Source organism: Phasianus colchicus, chromosome 8, assembly GCF_987193195.1.
Source record: "Phasianus colchicus chromosome 8, bPhaCol1.hap1.1, whole genome shotgun sequence".
Taxonomy (NCBI): domain Eukaryota; kingdom Metazoa; phylum Chordata; class Aves; order Galliformes; family Phasianidae; genus Phasianus; species Phasianus colchicus.
The window spans coordinates 30,104,750-30,126,114 of NC_143443.1; the positions used below are offsets into that span (position 1 = coordinate 30,104,750).

The 21,365-nt window shown below is 41.5% G+C and overlaps 1 protein-coding gene across 4 annotated transcripts in view; it reads right to left on the bottom strand.

The window, feature by feature from the left end:
* LOC149917107 (uncharacterized) overlaps nt 1-21,365 on the bottom strand; it is a 51,021-nt gene that overhangs the window by 16,812 nt on the left and 12,844 nt on the right. For all 4 annotated transcript variants that reach the window (XM_090144627.1, XM_090144625.1, XM_090144624.1 and 1 more), the window contains exon 3: nt 9,634-9,777. In XM_090144627.1, the coding sequence (XP_090000753.1) occupies nt 9,634-9,777 (144 nt within the window). The remainder of the gene's footprint in view (nt 1-9,633; nt 9,778-21,365) is intronic.

The following is a 21,365-nucleotide window of genomic DNA, read 5'->3' on the forward strand; positions in this document are numbered from 1 at the left end:
TGCATCCTTGCAAGAACATTCAGCTAACATGTTTCTAGTTGTCTGCGCAACAACGCTGAGCAATATTGAAATACTCATCGTCTTGCATGGATTTCCACCACCTTCCACATGCTTCCAGCCTTCATTAGCAGGGCTGTATCACAGCTACGTCCCTGTGCACAGCAAACATGCTCTCCTGCAGGAAAATATATACCCAAACTGATGCATTACAAGCTAGCTTGGAAGTGAGATGAGAATGCAAATAAATAAAAAAGCAAATATAGAGCTAAACAAGGAGATGGAGACACATGAAAGGCCCCCACCAGACCAGGCAGCCCAAGGCCCCATGCAGCCTGGCTATCAGCACCTCTGCAGACAGAGCACCCATAGCTACTCTGGTGTTACCCAGAGTAACTGGGTACTCAAACTGTGCTGCAAAGGGATGGGGAAATTGGCCCGTATCTTGCAAAAATAAGCAAGAATAACACGCAGGGGCCCTTGAGATGAATTAAGGGACCTACTGTATTTTTATTATTGTTATTTTTGTTAATCATGACTTCATTTTTATATTCTTCCTAAAATTCTGTATCTCGGTTTCCAAGTTAGAAGCAACATAGAGTTAGCAAGCAACTGGAGGCCTTTAGGGCAGAATTTTTCTTCCTGCATTGTTGTTTTTTTTTTGTCACACATCATTTAAAAAAAAAAAAAAGAGCTCTTACCAGCCCGCTTTCATAAACACAACATGTTCTCATGCGTCACAACATACTCCTACTCCTTCCTCCCCTCTGTGACAGGTATTTAATTGAGCTAAAACTTTGTTTCTACTAAGATGCAAATTTGGAAAAACAAGATCATAGCTGCCACGGGCTATGTTAGCTGCAAGATAAAAAAGCAACACCTGTTTTAGGTATGGCCATGTTGAAAGGCAGGTATTCCTCAGGCAACATACCCATGGTAACCAGCAACAAAACTTGTCCTTCTTGTTTGCTTCCTGGAGACTAAGCACAGATATGGATTGAGAAGGCTGTGTGTAACATGGATTTCTCTTTTTTCTTGAATAATACTGCCTTGTGAAATGTTGCTCATTATCATTTTTAATGTGACATAGAAGACAGCTCTCCATTTAAGTTGCCCGTTAGTCTGATTAATAACTTATTTTTATTTTACATTTTGTGTTTTATGCTGCCTGCGAGGCAAATATTATCAGTGTTTTCCTACAAGGAGTAACACAATTCACAGAACACATTTTATGCCCCAAGATCAGAGAAATAAGTTTAGATTTATAATACCCAAGGACTCTGGCTTTTTATGAAGTGTATAAAGAGGGCATGTTTAATTATGTTTTGTTTATATCAGTGCTTTGTCTGCAGAAATAACATGAATTACCATACCTTCCTATCATTGGCAGTTATTTCTAATGATTGATTAAATTTCTTAAGCGCAGAATGGATTAAATCGCAATTTCCTGCCAATAATTTAGGGAAGAAAAGATACAACTAACCACCCAATTAAAGTAGGAAAGATCAGTCTGACTGCTCAAGGCAGATTGCTGTCCATCTTCTATAGCGACAACAACCAAGAAAAAAGAGCTTGAAAGGCTCATCTGAAACAGAGGTACGAAGAGCTGGATCCCAAAGGTTGTGGTTTGAGGTGTCTACATCCATTCCCAGAGGTGAGAATCATTTCTATTCCAGCAGCAGGGCTGGCCCTGCATGTGGAAGGGGAGTTGGAGATTCACGATCCTTGAGGTCCCTTCCAACCCTGGCAATTCTGAGATTCTGTAAATCCCCCCAACGTCCCCTCACTGGGCTGTGTTGTGCTGCTCAACAACACCAAGCTGTCCTCACATCCCTTTTTAAGGTCAATAGGGGAATGCTGAGAAGTGCTGGAAGCCCTGGGTGTGGTAGGACCTGCTTTTCTGTCTCGGACAGAGAAGGCCGAACCAAAACAATGTTGGAGGGAAAATACAGCATGGCATCCGCAATGCCAAAAGGAAGATGCTTTGTGCTTTTCAAGTGAGATCAACCACTGTCACATTTAACCTGCCCAAACCTTTTCCTTTCTTTCAGCTGCTTACCACAACAGCAGCTTTGCTCACCTGCGCGCTATAAAAATAATAAAAAAATAGAAACGATGGAAAGAGTTTTCTGCCTGGCAGCCGGGCGAAGCGACCGGGCTGGTTTGGGAGCCGGGCGCGGCTTTTGCAGCGGTTACCAAATACCATCTAGTGGCTGAGAAGCGCAGCGCAGGCGGCTCTCGACCCGGGAACGCGGAGCTCCGCTGCTGCCCAACGGGGCGGCCAGCGGTCCGTCCTGCGGTCCGTCCTGCGCGGTGCCCGGCAGCCGCGGACGCGAAACCGAACGCGGTCCCGGTGGCACGCAGGGAAAGGCGGTTCGTTAAAAGCAGATGCAAAAATGTGCTGCTTACACCCGTGTTTCTGCTTCAGAATCAAGGGTGTCGGTGACACGCCGCAAATGTCCCGCCGGCGTGCAGCAGGGAGGGCTTTGCTCCTGCGGGCAGCTGTAGCAACGTGCATTGGCACTGCCAGCGTGTGATGAGCAAGCCTGCACGCTGACTAACCCAACGCCTTGCTTTTGTTTCCGCTGCAAGTCTTTTATATTGGGAAAGGAGGGAGTGACTCGACAAACAATGCCAACCAGTTAGCTAAAATTGCTGTTGTGTCTAAGTTGGAGTCAGGCAATAATTTGACAAGGAGGTTCCCAAATTTTAGCTTACTCCAGATGCAAAGCAGCTCTCCTAGAGCCCAAACCCAGTGTGAAGGTGCATCCCTAGGTTGTGTGTGAAAGGGACAGCCAAAGAAAGGCAGGCTGGGTGCTCATGAACAGGTTTCCTTCTGGCAGCTGGACTCCCACACACTGCATCAGTGGGTGGGCTCCGTGACAAAGTCTGTGAAGCCACCAGAGAACAAGGCACAGAGAATTCAGTAGGCTACCAGGAGGCTGAAGGCTGGTCCTCAACTTCAGTAGGTGGGCAGTGCAGTGCTAGGAGATAGAAGGCTGAAATATCCCTGTGCAGGAGCTGCAGCTACACTCAGATCTGGCTTTACTGGGCGAGGGTACAGAGAAAGACGGCCAGGTCTGCCTTGTCTTGGGGCTGAGGAGTAGAGTTCTAGCTCTCTTAACCCTTCTCCTCTAGCAGTGAGCTTTGTATGCTCAGGAAGGGATTAACATCACCTCCTCGCCCTGTTATGCCTTCACAGGGACCAGCTTACATCTGACAATCGGTGGCAAATCTCAACACTAACGTGCCAGCTCAGAGGGCTGATTTGGTCCATGCAAACACAGTGAGTAGCCCAAGAGGCTCTCCTACCCACCAGGAACATGAGAAATTTTCATAATCACTCAGTGTATTTTTCAATCTGCTAGCGCTCTTTCCTAAACCAGTGCATCCTTTCCTGTTAGACCAAGACCTATCCAGCCAAGTACTCAGCTGAACTACTTGCCTGAAGCTATTCCCCATCACATTTAACCTCATTCATCTTTGTCCACTACTGACAAATATAGGACCTGATCTTGCAGCTAGCAAGACCCCTGTGGATAGACCCTCGGGCCTGTGCAGAGTTCCAGTGACATTAATGAGATCCTGTTGTGCAGACCGAGCAGCAGCATTACATCAATAATCCATAGTAAAGTCTAATCAACATGAAAGCCAAGCAGCCATCTGGCAGGAGCAAAGCACTCAGTCCTCCACCTGCACGACATGCTCCTGTGCCAAGAATGTAGAGGGGGAGAGCTTCTATCAGGAGACCTCACTGGTTGACGTGAGCAATACGAGCAGGGGTTCACAGGGGTGGATCACCAGGGTTGATGAGGAAAGATCAACAGAGCTGAGGTTGCAAAGATCTGAGATACCCACAAATCCTACGGAGCGACAGTGACTGTAGGGCTTCAGACATAACACTGACACTTTGTACTCCACTTTCAAATTGCCTCTTGCCCCAGGGGCAATAGTTTCCTGGGTTTGTGCCAAAATTACTCATTTTGGTTTTTAAATTGTTTTTACCATCATCACTTCCATCTATGGATTCACACACCTATTCAAAACAAATTAGATAAAACAATTTGGGACAGAGCATCCTTGCTTAACAGATTTTCTTTTGCCTTTTAAATGCTCCCCCTGGACTTTGTTATTTCCACATATTTGAGAAGTACAAAAGGAATGCAGGAGTCTGTTTATCCAAACTTGAAACACTGATGTGATCACAGACCTTTGCAGAAGCTCAGATACCACGATGACAGGTGCAATATAAGAACCACCTGTGCAGATTACTTTAGACTTACTCATTACAAATGCTGGATTCCTTGTGTTTTGCATTCATGAGGAATTCTTGGACTGTAATCCTGTATTCAATTGCAAAGTTGATAATTATGGCATAGTTGGGGAAAGGAATTATTCAACACGAGTGCAAGGTCACTGCTGCTGAACAGGCTATCTTCAGCTCCAATGCAGAAAGATAAGTGGCCATAGCAATAAGACCAAACAGTGCACCTGCTACCAGGGGCTCGTGACCAGGCTTGTGCATGAGAGCAGACCTAAAGATTTTCAGCAAGTTTTTAAGAAGTATTTTGTACTGCCTCTTCCACAAAGAAACTGAGATCCCCGCTGTAGGATCACCTTTGTATGAGGGACAGCTGGCAGGGAAGAAACTTACAAACAAAAAACACGTGTGAGAAAACTTAGAATTGCTCATCTGTGTTCGGTTCCTCTCAGTACTTTGGTTGGGAATCTCTAACAGGCACATTAAACCATACCTTACAGGCTGCATACACGTGAAGTGCTAATTAAAACTGCATTAACCCTAATGGATTGGAAAGAAGAAATCTAATTGAGAAAACTTCTGTTTACCTAAGGCTTGCTGGAAAAACAAATGATCCCATATTTCTTTCCACAGTCTTTTTGTTTTCACCTTTCAGCACTCACACCCAGGATTGCTTCCTCTCCCTCTATAATTTACTAAAACAACCTCTTGGGGAAAACTTCAGGCACACTAAAGCTCTCTCACAGCACTTTGCAACAAGCCTTGCACTACCTGCAACTCCAGGATCTGTGCTGCCATTCTCAAAGCAATGGGCTTATGCCACTGTCACAGGTGTTTATTGCTCTCTACTTAATTATTTCATCATCTTCTTCCACTCCAAGGACCAGCCTGTTTTCCAGTAAAGGATGTACCTATTGCTGCCACTTTCTGGGATCAGCCCAGCCATTCTGTGAATTCTCTCTAGGTTTGGGCAAGTCTTGTTTTCCTTGATTTCCCACACGGATGGGACAAAAGCATCAGTAGGGAGTTCCTTAATGAAAAGGGCTTCTGGTAACGCTACTCATCAATGATCTGTTTCCTGAGGAAGGCAGAACAAACCTTATTTCTGCTGCTTTTATTTCTTTTACTTTTTGCTATAGGCACTCATGCCCACCTTGCCCCACACCCATGTGTTGGGAACATATCTGAACCTCCCATTTCTAAAGCTGAGCACCCCTCCTCCTAACAGCAAAATCTGGGCTGCTGGGGGGGAAGATAAGCAGTAAATAGGCCCCTGAGGCTTGTTGTCCTAATGAATACCAGGCTACAAATTAACGAAGGTTTTAGGAAAACACGGTGATTTTTAGCCCTTCAAGTATCAGCCAGCAGGTCTGCTGGAAGTTAAGACAGCTGTTTATAGCTTGTTAAGAAGTTGATTGTTTACAAATTAGATTTCCCCTTTGAAAAATCCCACACATCAGCCTGCTATTGTCACTCATCGATACTGAGGGTATCAGTGCTAAAGAAGAAAGGCTGACATTAGGTGGTCTCGCCTGTAGGTGAGCTTGTTTTTACTGCCTGTCATCAAAAATATTCAATATTTTCCTAACCTCCTCATTTCAGATGTTTTTAACCTTGGCTTTCTTCGACACTCAGGAACAATTACAAACAAATGGATTCACAGCTAAGACCATATTAATACAGCATATATATTGACTCTGTGTTTTGGATATTTAAAGAGTCCGGGGCTTATTTCTTCCCCCTTCCACCCCCCAGAAACAAAGGTGGAAAGGAAGAAGTATAATATGAGAGGAGTTTCTGTATAAGATTTGTTTTCTCACCGACAGCTGTGCAGCCCCACAGACAGCACAAATTGGCTAGGTGGTAAAGTCAAGGCCAGTGCCTATAGCACTCAGTAGCTTCCTGTGTCCTTAATCTTTCTGTTTGGGGAACAAACTGCAATATGTTTTCATTGACCCATAGCTTCAGTTGCAGAGTGTAGGATTACCTTAATGGACTAAAACTTGAGAGACATCAACTTTCTTTATAGTCCTTCCAGTGTTATGCCCTTTCTTACACCATTTGATTCCCCAGTCACAGCAGAGCAGTTCAGAGGGGAGCAGGGATGCTCTGGAGCTACCTCCATAACCCCAGGTAGGGCTGGTCCCAGGTCCCCTAGAGTTCCCAGCACTGTATTCCTGTGCCTCCTGCTGCTCTTCCACCCCCAGATTATCTCAGGAGCCTGACTCAGCTAAGGGCCCATAAATCAAACTGCCTAGAATGCCCAGGCAATTCAGAAGGTAAATTCACAAAAGCCTTTGCATATCTGCAGGCACTCAGAGGTTGTTTAGAAAAATACACTACAGAGTTGTAAGAGAATCTGAAGTGTTCCAAACCCTTTCCAAAAAATATATGAAACTCCAAGAAGTGAGCAAGCACAGGCTCAGAGGAAGCTGCTGTGGCAACACCAAAACAAAGCCTTAAGCTTTTTTTTTTTTTTTAAGGCACACATGAGTCACTAGAAGATTTACTTCCTACTCACTACAAAAGAGGAAAGTTATTAAACAAGGAAATCTAAACCCAGACATTTTAAATCACTCCTAAACTGGAGTCTCCAGTAACTTTGCCTGCCAGGTGTTTGGGGCTTTTCAAACAAACACGAAAACACTCGCTGATTTCTAAATCCATGGCCTATCTGCCTTTCAAATCTTACAACATTGATCCAACAGGCGGTAGGAATTTGATTTATTCCAGAAATTTATGAGTCCATAATATTTTTTTTAATTTTTTTTCCTGGGACTTTATCATCTCTTCTCACCTGAAGAGTATTCTCCATCTTTCATGGAGAAGTTCCTCTGGCAGGAGAAGGAACCATATGATCTTCAAGATCTCTTTCAACCTGAGTCTTCTTACAATTTTGTTATATTAGAGTTACAACCAAAAATAAAACATTTTATCAACATAATTAGTGTATCAAAATGCAAATCCTTATTGAAAAAGTCCCTATTGACAAAACAGCTAGAAGGAATCTCATCATAATTCATAAGATGGAAAAAAAACAAGAAAACCAGAACCCAACAGCTTGTATCTAAACAGTCACTGTGTTGGAGAGAGGCCATAGAGACCAAGATCCACAGGGTTTTTGACAATCCTCAGTTGTGCTTGCAAAACAAAAACCAAGGGTGATAGGAACATCATCATATTGGATGTAAATAATAATATTAGTTCCTAATTTTTGTTTGTTCTTTAACATGGTCATATTTCATGCCACATTCATGCAGCACTCTTATCTTAAGCCAGCCACAAAGATTTAAAGAAAGCTTAAGAAATTACGGCAGTGAGCAATAACTTCAAAATTAAAGGACTTCATTTTCTGCTGCCTGTCTCCTAAACTAGGAACATTCATTCCACTTTTCCTTTTGCTGTGCGGGCCAATACAAGAACCGACATTGCACAGTCAAATAAGTGACTCACATCAGCATCTGGAAGACAAACTCAGAGACTGTAGGACTTGTCAACAAGCAAGAAAAGTCAATTTGAGATCCACAGGCTATTATTCACAATGGGAGAACTGGTTGTCCTTTTGCTTGTCAGATACCATGAAAAGAAAACATCCAGTATTTACAGTTGGGCCCAATAGATTATTCCCATACAATCAGTACAATGGGTGAAAAAACTTCTTGGAGCAAAGCCTCACCAGGAGCAGGTGGCTCAGGAATGCCAAATGCTCTGGGACCTGTTTTAGCCAGCACAGAGGAAGGTGTGCCCTTCCCTCTCCAGTTTTCCTCCATGCACTGCTCCTTCTCTCCCCCCATAGCTCTATTCATTTTTATCAGTTGGAATCAGAGTCAGGAAGAAAAGGAGTTTCCCTTTTGCCCCTTCACTTTCAGTGCTATAGGAAACTTCAAGTGAAACATATAAAACCCTAGCACAAGTAAAAATCCAGATCTCCCAGAGTGCCCAGTGATTGAGGAGCAATTGAAGATATCCTAGAACTCCTAGCTATTTCTGAAACTATATTCTGAAACTAGCTATTTCAAGTCAAGCTGAAATACTCGAGTCCACCAGCAGGACTCACAATATTCAAAATATTTTAATATACCTTCAGGGAAAGAAAGAATTAATGGAATTACCTTGCATTTAGCACTCATCTTTTTTCAGCCTTGTCAGGTAGCGAACCACAAGACTAGACTTGACTTGGAGCACCAGCTCTGTACTAACACAGTCATTAATAGAATTGACATCTCTGTTGAGAAGAGTTACAAATATAGGATTGAAGTTATTCAACAGTTTGTGCAACTGTAGTTGAATTTTCATCATAAAAACACAACTGGGTTAACAGGGCCAGAGGCAGAGCCAGAGTCACATAGAGCAGAAAGGATTTGGGACTCGTGTTTATGTAGTATGATCTATACAGCAGAGAATACAGACTATTCCCATATATTGCTCTAGAATAGGTATTGTCTTATAACAATAAACACGTTATGTAGTCAGCATTTCATCTTAAACTGACCCTTGCTTGACTTTCTAGAAGGCCAAAAGCCATGAAGAGAAGAGAGAGGAAAGAAACATCTCAGAATATCCTCTACCAGCTGACTCATTTTTGCCTCCCTCCCCAGAATGAAACCTGGACAAACACAGGCATCTACATTCTCTTATATCTTAACCAAAAATTTGAGAACCCCTACCTGGGTTATGCTAATATCTCTGCTCCTACACCTTGGTTTCTGGAAGAGATTACACTTTCAACTAAAGACCAGTTTTTCTGATGTAATGCCATAACACAATGGAAAACACAGCAATGATAGGAGTAAAATCACAGGCTGCAGCAAATGAAGATCTGATCAAATACAACAGCCAGGGACACAGAAATAAAGGAAAAAACTGCTTACCTTCAGAAAGCTTCAAGTGTACACGGGTCTCTAGCAAGATATCTTGCTTCCACTGCCAACCCTTAAATGAGGTCTGGGAAGGGGTGGATCCTGGCTCCAGCCCTTCTGGTCACTCAGCTGCATTACATGCACCTGAGCTCCCCTGGGTTGGTCCTGCCTTCCCACCAGGTGCTCAATCACTGGTTCAGGCAGTGACTTAGCATTTCTGCTACACCAGGAATGCTTGCAAAACCATGAAAATAAAATGGCAATAGGAGCATACTCTGCTTGGGTACCCATCCTGCTACTGGGAAGGCCAGTTCCACTCCCTGTGTGCAAGCTTAGTCACAGAGAGTAAACTTACTCACCTGAGAATTGTTTTGCTTACTTAGCTCTCTAGGTAAAAATGTCTCATGGGGAAAAAGAATGGATAAAAAATCAGGCAGCTGAGACTGAGGAGACTCTGCTGGCTAAATCCTTATGATAGATATAGATAAGGCATTTGCAGGAAGTGGTGGCTCTTACCGAAGTCTCAGAGCTGCCTCTAATACTACTGGATATTCCAGTGCTGGCTCCAGGAGCCAGAGAAACTCAGCTTCTGTGAACATCGTGGTGGTTGGCAGGTAAATCACTGGCAAGGTGCTGTGGCAGATGTTGCTGTCATCACGTCTGCAATGAGGAAATAATATGAGTGAACACTTAGTTTTTGTACCACTCAACATACTTAGGACATAGAGGAAAGCAGAGCAAACATTTATTTAGAAAGCATGAAAATATTTGGGGGAAAGGAAGCCTATGGTGCAGGGAGTCCTGAAGGCCAGAGTATTTATGAAGTAAAATGCTTTTGTGAGAAAGAGAATGGAACTGAAGCAGGTGGTTGGGCCAGGCAGGACTGCAATGCTTTGTTTCTAGCCATTTGTTTTGGACTGAGCTGTAACAATCCATTTCAGTCAGGTGGCTGTAGCCATCCTGGGTACATGCATAAGGGAAGCCAAGCAGGAGACAGAGAGAAGGGCTACTTTCCATCTTATCACACAGAAGACTGAGGAAGGAACTGCACTTTTTGTCATGCCCCCCTCCAATGAAAGCTGCCCCATTCTTCTTGCATAGGTGCTTCTTCTGCTCACCCCCCACCCCCAGAGGTCTGAGGCCCTGCCAGCCTCCCCAGGGAGCTATTATCTAGATGGTTTTCAGCTTTGGAATTGTAATCATCTAAACTGTCATCTACTGCAGAAATCTGTAACGTTTTACAAAGAGATGTGACAGGAATATCCAAGGTTTTGAGGCTAAGACAAAAGGCAAAGTATTTATTACATTTTCAACACAAAGTGACTTGCAGCTGCTGCCAGACCTGGAAGCAGCGAGCAATATTTTTGGCCAGTTGGATTTCTGTGAAAATACACCTCATACTACAGCTGCATAATAGCTGTACTTTTGTTATCACAGTACTTGATAGTAAAACCTTTAAGGTCGACCTGAAAACATCTTCAATATTATTTTGAGATCCCTTTTCTTCTACAGATATAGTCAAACAAAAATTTTTTTGTTCATTCTACAGATGTAACATCTTCACCTAGGTGTGTGTTGTATTTGCATGCGCTCTAGCCCTGTGATAATCTCTTGCTGCCCATAGAGAAAATGAAGATTTTCTAACAGCTAATTTATCTCCATGCCCATATAAGCTAGTCTAGCTCCACTGACTCATACGGACTGACAATCATTCTCATGAGGCAAAAACATCAAGCAGTAACTTCCTAAACTGAAAGGAGTTACGTCTGGATTGCACCCATGGTGATGTAAAGCACCAGGCTTCTTTTACCCAATCTGCCCACTAGAACCCTGCCCCGAGGATCTTCTGATAAGCAAACCTAGCTTAAGACAACAAACTAAATCACAGTTATCCCCAAATATCCCAACTATACCAGAAATATTGTATATCATCCTTTATCTGACTGACCGCTATCTTTTGGGCATTATTAACAGCTCAGCTGAAGTGGGGGTATCTTTGTCAGGGGTCACTGGGGTTACAGACAAATGAGGGAGTGTAGGTACCACTGTAAGTGCCAGTGTAAACCTTAACTTTTACAAAAGGCCATTGCATGAGCAATGTTAAAGAAAAAGTCAGCAAGTGAAGGCAAGTTCATTTTTCTACTTCAGTGTGGACGATGCTTATTCTTTCATATGACCCAGATGAAAATCACACTCAATTCTCACTGTATCTCCTTTTCTAATGCTCATAAACAGAGCTCTTCCAGTGCTTTAAATTAGATCTGTGATTTGTGAGCGACATGTATAATAATTAGAGTGTGAAGATGTACAGTTAATCCATTTAAAGGTGTAAAGAAGTCCATTTAATGAACATTATAGTCACATTAGACTTGGAAACATCTAACTCTTTTGTTGAATAAAAAGAAGTTCAATGAGATTAACTTCTCTTAGTTGGTTTTAAAGAATACTCAAACATGTCCTACTCTGATAGTGTACTATTCCTTAGTGCATGGTTTCTGCATACCAATGTCTTCAGTGTAGAAGAGTAAGAATAAGACTGGGAGACATTCTATTTCAGTTAAATAATTACAAATTAAAGAGGATCACTTCTACTTTCTATACTTACTGTAGCATGATAAGACGCTGAACTCCTTGAACTTGTAATTATATAACAGAAATGTTAATCTCCTGGTTTGGTATTCAGTTCTACTGCACTAAATGTATTCTTAAAATTATCAAGTTTACTACATGGCACATAGACATTTCTATTGGGAAACCTATTATTTGATCATATCAGATTTTGACCATAAATACTGTAATGGAATTCTGTTTTCAAATCTCTCACTGCCACAAAATGACTAATGAGGGTTAATACACCTATGTAACTTGAGAACCTGAAAAAAACATTGGTATAATTTCTGATTTTCAATTTGTAATGCTAACTGAGCTTCTGATTATTTTCCACAGCTTTGTGCAATTAAAAAAAAAAAAAATTAAGCTAGAGAACATATAAGTCCAAAATACGCTAAGTAACTTGTAATAAAGAAATTTAATTTTAAATATATGTACTTTAAGCAGCTGTTCTCCTCTTAGGAGAAACTCATTTAGGCTTAAGAGTTACTGGCCGAAGCTATCTTCTTTTCACAGCATATTATAATGTGTGCTATTGGTTTTAATAGTTTGGAAGTACAATTTACATCCTCGACCATTTAAGTATATAAAACTATTTCAAGGGGTAGCATAACCTGTTAGAAAAAAAAAAAAAAAGAAAAAAAGAAAAAAAAAAAAGATTATTCTCTGACTGCTGCTTTCACATTTTTAGTGAAAAGAAGTTATCTTTCCAACAAAAAGCTGGCTTTCAATGTGTTAATGAAGCTGTACTTTTAAAAAAAAAAAAAAGAAGAAGATAAATTCCATAGATAGAGTTAGTCACTTCACACTTTAGCCACTGAAGCCCTTCTTTCAGCAGAGATACCTGGCTTGTTGCATACATCAGACAGGATTAGTTTGTAATTAGCAGGGCAAAATCTGATAAAATGGAGAAACAACGTAATCTTGACTAATACAGAATGACTTTTTCTATGCTGTATGTGATGCAGTTGAACATCAAGAAGACAATCCTGACAGCTGAGGAGGCTTGGGCTGGAGAAACGTCCTCTATGCTGCTAACCCTGCCCTTAAATGACATTCTTGGGTTTTGCCCACTGTCATGTTGAGCCTTGCAAGTCATTGCCTAAAAGGAAGGAGGCATTTTACACACATCTCAGGGAGCTGCATACTGGAATCATACAACTCTCACCATTATCCACTCAGCAGAAACTGTCACAGCACCATGTGCAAAGCACAGTCACAAGTACATTCAAAACAATGTTATTTTTGAGTGAGTTTTGTTAGTCAGACATTTAGGCAAAGGCTTCTACGGACCAGAAGGACAAAAGGAAAGAGAAGCACAGAAGAGCAGTCTGTTCAAGACATTGCTGAGGATCTCTGAAGCTAATGTCAACTCCTGGATGTAGGCAGACTGTGGAGATGTCTGCAGGCATTTAGGATAGAGATAACTGGGTTCTTACTCTAAAGGTCAGCCTCATGTTTCAAGCCCAGATTCCTTGCCTTATTGAGGAAGCAGCACCCCCAGCCCCAGGGCAGTGCCTGTCTGTCATGGGGCTGCTTTCTGCTACCATGGAACCAGCCCTGTGTCTCCTTTAGACTTCAGCTTTCCCAGCAGCCTCCTCAAGTATCAAATCAGGCGTTTGATGCTCACTGGAGCAAGCAACTGAGATAAGGATAAAATCAACTTTGATTGCTCTGCATAGAAAGTATACTTCCCTTTAAATTTCCTGCCTGCTTGAGTTATTGGATACACACACAATACCTGGTCTAATGACTCAATCATGCAAGCCGAGCTACCCAGGCTGACCCACCAAGCCTCTCTGACCTGGCTTCTCACAGAGCATGGTTTGCAATGGTACAGCTAACTCCAGCCTTTCAAAGAAAATAACCATTTTCTGAAATATCACGTGAGATTCTAAAACACCAGAATTCTCTAAGTTGCTCTTATTCTTTGTCTTCTTATCTCTTGGTATATTCATCCATTACTTCATTATCTTCCTGTTAGCAAGTTCCAGCTACTATCAGCACTGACTTTTCCCTGTTTCAGCTGAACATCTGTGATGCACATGGCAGGAAGGAGTGGGTTTCAAGAGAAATCCACTGCTTGTCTGAGACACCACGGACACAAGTGGTAAGTTACTACCTGTCTCCTTACACACTCCCCTCTGCTTTGTACATGCATGCTCACATAAGCACTACCTCACCTCTCTTCCTACACACAAACCAGAACCTTTTTTTCTTTCTCTTCAGCATTGCCTCCTTAATCACTTTTTCTGAGCTTCTACTCATTCTTGCTTCCTTTCTCCATTTTTAGAAGTGTGTTGCCTCTGAACACGGTGCTTCAGCCGAGCCTTTATCAACCTTGTACAAACATGAAGTGTTACTTCTCATGTACAGCTGGCTCTTTTTTTCTGACTAGAAAGCCATTAGAAAAGCCATGGTGTTTGGCTTTGTCGCATGGCATTTTTGATTCACCCTCAACACATAAGCTGAGGAAACTCCAGGTCCTTTTCTGAAAGATGATAAATAGCTTTAATAATTAGTTAATATCAGAATCCAGTATTTTAAGCCCTAAGTCTCAGTTTCTTTTCCCAGTCTACTCTTACCTGCTAGCACCCTCTCTAGTTCTGAATTGATCTGAAAAACTCACTGACTCATTCCAGGAAAGGCTTTTTCTGTATGGCAGCTTGCTTGAGTCGTGTTGCTGAACCACCTTGGGAAACCTGCCCTCTGGCTGCCAGGTCTGCTGCTCTGCAAACAGCATGCTTTGTTTTATGCAGTCAAGTGAATTTGCAGGCTTAGGTAAGCCACTGAAAGTCAATGACCACAACGACAGGAACATGCTGAGGTAGTGAGACACTGTTGTAGGAGTAAGAGGAATAAAGGTGAGCAAGAATGATTCAGCTTCAGTGTGAAGTAGCAGGGATTCCTACTAAGATCCCAGGGTCCAGCCAGGCCCTGTCCCTGCCCTCCATCACAACAAATCACTCTCAACCCTATAAGCAGGGACACATCAGCAAAGATACAGAAAATGTCATTGCTGCAGGTGAGCAGAGTCTTGTAAGGCCATAATGCCACAATACTGTGCATCCTAGACTACAGCAGTGTCCCACACATGGAACAGAGAGCAGCAGCAAGGAAGCAGCTTTTGTTTGTGTTTAAAGTACAACTGACAAGTACCTGAAGAATGCATTCTCATTTTCTTGTAAGAAATGTCACACTTCCTTCATATATACTGTCTTACTGCAACTCAGTATCTCAGTTAGGTTGCAAAGCTGTTCAGATAATTAAGCAGCATGCATAAATATGAACTGACACATCAGGAAATATACTGCTCTGCTGCCGAGGTATGGGAGATAAAGATGTGGCAAGGAGGCAACAGAACGCAGTGCTGTAAGATTAGAGAGATATAAATTCATGTACTTTGTTGTAGTGACACTGGGATATGGGGAGAAAGTTATTAGAAACAAAATGAATTCAGTAGCGCCTTGAACTCACTATCATAGTCTGGGGCACGTTAATCACTTCATCCTCATCCACTAACACATTTATCCACCTACTAATTCTCCACCTAATTAGAGAGAAATTCAGAGCTCTACTGGTCAGGGAGGCAGGGATTAGGGTTAAGAAAACACTTGTATTTGAAACCCCCTACCTCTGCTGGTTAGTGTGAAAGATCCTATAAGAAACTCCCACCCTAGCTAATCCATGACCCTCAGCAGGGAGGAGTGTTAACAATTTGGTTTAAAACTCACACTCTCAGACAAATGCATCAAAAACGGCTTTTCTTCTTTGATTTATAGGTATTACTTGTTTTTCCAAGCTCCATTAAGGACTCTTCATCATGTACTGCAAGGGGCATTAAGCACTGAAAGTTGTTCCCAGCTCTGTATTATTCAAAGGCAATTTACACTAATTATTGGAGTCCATGGTGTTACCCATACTCATAGAATGATCCATCTCAGCAGGCTAAAGTACTTTTGAAATGTTAATTTATTACTGAGGTATAAAAACGTCCTTACATTAAAGCACAATTCTTTCTTAAATGCCAAGGGTTTTCTATTACTGATATATTGCATACTTACTATTTATTTTAGATATAAGAATAAAGATATAATTTAATTTACTATATAATAGTGCCTATAAAAGCCTCCATTAATACAAATTGCACTGCATTTAAACTCAGTCACAACACTGATCTTATTCCTGTTTTTCTTGTTCAGCAGTTTTCTGAACACTGATGCAAACAGAACCTGCAGAGCTGCTTCATGGAGGCAAACAGCTGAATGAAGTGAAGAAAGTGGTTCACTGGAGAAGTGTTTCACTGATTCCAAAACAATTTCATTCATATGGGAGTACCAGCATTAGTGTGATATCACTCCAAGGACAGGCAGAGCAAATGTCTTCATTAACTAACAAGAGAGAGCATTGGTGTGCTGAACTGCCAGCAAAATAAATTTCACTAAGATTACACAAGCATTCAGTTAAATTCTGGTGCAAAAGGCACTTATTTTAGCAAGAATAGTTCAGTCAGTGCTGAGCACAGTCAAAGACCTCACCTCATACAGGTTTTGTTTTTCTTGGTCACAGTGTGTAAAACAACATCCGTGCCAACCAAAGTTTATATGACTTGGTGTTGACAAAAGCCCTTGAACAATCGAGGATATTCTTTTTTAACCAGCTCAGTCGAAACTTTTAGTTCACTCTAGATGTCACTGCATTGCATTCAGTGCTAATAGAAACATTGCCTTGGAATATCCAGAGCCTTGGGATATGTAAGGAGTTTGTGGTAAATGCAAAAAAAGGCCCCACTGCTTCCCTAGTTCCTCCCCATAATAGTCCTCACCCCAAAAATGGACCTTTTAGTGAATTGAGTCCATGTGCTTTACATCTGAAATACCCAGATAACATCACATAAGCAAAACTTGCCATGATAGGCTCAAATCCTTTCTATCCAAAAATTACTGGCAACCTACAATTTGCTGTTGTAGCTGAAATACAAAACACAACTTTGGAATAATAGCACTCTATTTCCCAACTCTGATAAGATTTATATGACCTTCTCCCAGATTTCATTTACCTCTCCAGGACTCTGATCCATGGAGATATCCCTCCTCCTACAGAGTAGTTCCTAAAATATAAAGACTTAAGAAATAAACTGTTATGCCAACATAAAGCCCAAACCCCACTAATACTGCCTGTTCACCCAAACAAACCCAAGTTCCAGAAACAGAACCTGGCCAGAGTACTGCAGGTATTCAGGAGGCAGACACTCTGCAGAGGAGTCAGGCAATTACATGGGGGAAGAACTGTGCTTGCCTGCATGCCTAAATTCCACCATAGGACTATAATTTGCATGCACAACAGTTTGCATACATTAAGGATTTTTTTGCCTGCTAGATGCCAACGTAATGACTTGTGTACAAAACCACGGTAATCCTATCTGCAAGTCAAACCTTTAGATATACAAGCTTGGCTTACAAAAAGCAACTCTTAAACTATGAAAATCTGCTTTCAAGGAATGTATGTTCTCACAAAATGTTTGTGCAACTGATCATGAAAATGATTTGCATTGCAAAAAAAAAAAAAAAAGAAAAGAAAAGAAAAACAACTCACAAACTCCTCATGTAAAATTTAAGTCATGAGTTGAAAGAGAGCAATGTCATTATTTTGCAGCAGATCTGGAAAGAAGTGGTACTTGAGCATTCATCTGACCAGCCATCATTAATCTTGAGTTTGTTCACACCTTATCTAGGATTCCTCTCATTTTGGGAAAAGCTGGGAAGGAAACTTTGGAAGGAAGCCATCCAGATGGAAACATCCATCTTAAAGAATAACCTCATCCATCCATAATACACTGAATTTTGGTATGCAGGCGAACCTCATTTTTTCAAGTTTCTATTTTTTTCTTCACTGAATGTTAGCAAGTCTACAACAATTTGAATCACCAGTTCTGCTCGTATAGAAGTTATTTCCAAACATAAAAAAACAATCTGAGTTCCTTTTTTTTAAGCTAGCCAGGGGAAGGATGGTTGATACTGGTGAGCGGCTGCTCAGGAGCAGTGGACAGCATCACCATAAGACACTTTTGATTTCAGCTGAAGTCCAGCAAGGAAGAATGTTCAGGCAGAGAATGTAAATACCATTCTTGCCTGAAATTCTTACTGTGTGTCAAACTGTTACGTTTCTGCAGGTTAAGCCAAGCAGTTAGCAGGAATTCTCTGTCTATCAAAACCAAAATAAACAAAGGCCACCACGAAGCCATTCTACTCATTTGCCTTCAACAAAGGAGTGGTTGGACAGATAAATGCAGCTCAGGTGTAAATCTTGGCAATGAGACTCCTCTTTATCCACGTGGAACTCTAGATAAAGAATCACTTAGAGCTGTGCAAACTTTCGGTAGCCACTGACATGGATTCAGTGGCTCAACTCAAGCAGAAAAGGGCGAACTGATGTCATTTGTGATGAGAACTTAGGATACGTGGAAAACATAACAAATCTCACTGTGGGAAATATTTTCTACATCTGAATTAGTGGAAATTCAGAAGACAGCAGAAAAATAAAAAATAGCACAGGAAAAAAAAGTCAAACCAAATCCTCAGCTTCTCTTCTAAAAGCAGAATTTTAAACATACTGGACTTCGTCTACTGGTTTCTAACCTAGGACATTATGTACATTTCAAGTTGGCTAAACATCCATCAAATGGTAACACCTGGGACTTAGGGAGTTTGAACTTGCAGCCAAAAATCAATTTTCTATTTCTCCCTAGAATTCTTCTCAATAGTTCTGTCACCCTGAGCCTATCCCTGACTCATATATCAGTCCCTCTTTGCCACACACACACACACATATATATATCAGCAATGGCTGAGACTTTTCTGATGAACGACTTCAAGAAAACAGTTTTCAAGCTGAACAAAAGGAAACCCCCTTTCCCCCCATTTCTCAAGAAAAGAACCAACCAAACAGGATCTTCTTCCACACCTCAGCTTTATGCTCTCACCATAAGCAGTGGCCCATCAGTTTTCAATGACTGTGGATCAGCACAGAATAAAGATTTTGTTGTAGGGCCATAAGAAACATTTCTGTTTGTCAGACAGAAGGCAGAAGGGAAACAGGTATCAAGCTGTAAACTAAAGCCTAGCCAACAAAATGGCTGCTGGATTAGGTACTTAATGCTTTATTGTATTAGACAGAAACAATAAGTAAAGTTTGGAGGAAAAAAAAAAAAATCTGTTAGCTATCTCACTTGCATTAATTCAATTTTCAGGGATATATTTTACTAATGGGTAAGTTTAGCTCAAAAAATATCAACAGGTTTTCCTAACAGCATCAAAACGAATATCCTATATTTTATAAATTCGTTAGGATATTGCTGTGCTGCCATTCAGATCACACAGCAGCTGTGCATTACATATGCAGGACTACTGGCACCAGGCAGCTCTTTTTCTAATTAATACAAGTCAGAATTGTTAAGAGGGGGGAAATAGAGTAAAAATGAGAGAAAAGGGGATTTCTGCACAATTGCCCACTGCAACATGAATACTCAGCTCATCTACATAATATTAATGATACCAAATATGCAAACAGATGTTTCTCTCATTAAATGCTGTATGCAAATAACACTAGGAGGAGTGGTAATGTTGTTTCAGGGTTGAGAGATCACAGGGGGTAATTAAAGGTTAATCCAGTTTTCAGTTCACAGACTGTAAGACATGAGGGGTTATAAAGAAAAATTGTCACTTAACCTTCCATTCATTACTCACAGCACATGGATTTTTCTTCTAAAATAACAAAAACATATATGTATTTATCCACGTTGTAGTGCTGAGGTGCAGTTGCATATCATTAGGGGAGACCAGGATTATTTGTTGCTATGAATGCCATTAAGTGCAGGAATGCATTAATTAGGGAAGGTGAAAAACGACCAGGAGTTCCTAGATATGAACGCTGCAATCTCACTAAACGTATTTCAAATGCTGAGATGTCATCACATGTTAATAGACAATCATCTAGATGGCCTGTGGAACAGCCCCCCTAAAATAATTAGAAGCCTGAAGTTCAAACACCGTGCAAGTTTTGCTGCGAGGCTCTGTGACTTGGATGGCACCAACGGCAGCAGGCTGCCAACCATCACTTTTACTCAGAGCCTCCTGCTGGGCGGACTGAAAGCAGTAAACATTTTAGCACTTAGATCCGAGTTCAACACGCCAGATGAGACATTCCCACTCCTTGCTCATAGGAGAAAATAAAGTGATAAGTGTCTGCGCTGCAGTCTAGCCGTGTTCTTCAGCAGCAAGGTTTTGTGCTGAGAGAAAGGCAAGGTCGGTGTGAACTACAGCAGCCACAGGTGGGAAGAAGTAGAAAGAAGCAAAGAAATATCTTCATCTGGGCAACCTTCTCTATATAATATCTGGGTGAAAATTGATGCGGATCTGGGATAGCCAGAGTAGAAAAAGCAAAGGGGAGATTACAGCCAGCTCTGTTCGGCCTTAGATCCTGCAACAAGAGCATTCTGTCCTTCGGTGATTGTACAGCAAGTTTGAATGTTTTGGCATTTCACTTAAAGATCTGCTTCCATATGTCTTGAAATTTATTTTCTTTGAATATGGATCCCTAGGAAATAAAAGGGCTTACTCTGCCTTCCACGTGTATCCCACCATCTGTCTGCCTCTATTGTGTCTCACTGCTCCCCCAGCAGCACTCAACACTGGACCTTCCGTCTGGGCCTCATCCATTTCTTTGGGTCTGAAAAGCAGCTTCCTTCCCTCTGGGCTCTCAAGCTCCCACTTGCACAGCTTTTGAGCCTCACACTCAAAGAACTATGGCCATATCACCCATCCCATGGCCATACCACCCATCCCATGGCCATATCACCTGTCCTCAAACCTCATACCTTGGTTTCCAGGGTCTGGCTCAGCAGCACTGAGTATGATACACCCTTAACTTAAGCTGCCGTGACTATTTGTTCTCTTCATTGCAAATCTTCCTGCTGAAAACAATCCTAATGCTCCATGGCATTAATTATGATTTATTTTAAAATTGCATCGCTTTCCTCCTTGCCTGAACTGCTCTTTTCCTCTTTGTTCTTTCTAGTAATTCTGGAAATTGCTTTATGGAATTCAATTGAAAAACTTCTTACTAATTGAGGGTATGAAAAAAAAAGTCATTGAAAGTGTACCATATGAGATAAAAATAATCAAATCCATACATCGTTGTATGCATTCATTCAGCATTCTGTGACACACACTCTGCTTCATAGAATTTCCCCCTTTCAATGATTTTTACAGCTATTTACAGCTTGGTTCTATTTGAAAAAGGTCTGATATCCAAGAGAAAAAGCATGTGAAAATATCACTTTTTTTCTGAAGTTGGGCACAACAAAGGGATTTTATTACACTACAATTCGTCCTGTCTTAAGTGAGACAGAAGCATTATCTTCCTTCCCTTAAGTGTGCAAGAGACCTGTATGTTCCCTTGGAAAACATATTTTGTTACGTTATCATATTCAGCCACAAATTTTGGGACCATGCAAGGGTCAGGATGATTTTTAGACATCGCAGTCTCCAGTTACTCCATATATCTTGTCCTGCAGTGGGAACATTGCATGACGGACAGCGTGTGGGGAAAAACACCTTCTAACCCCATTCGACCTGAGC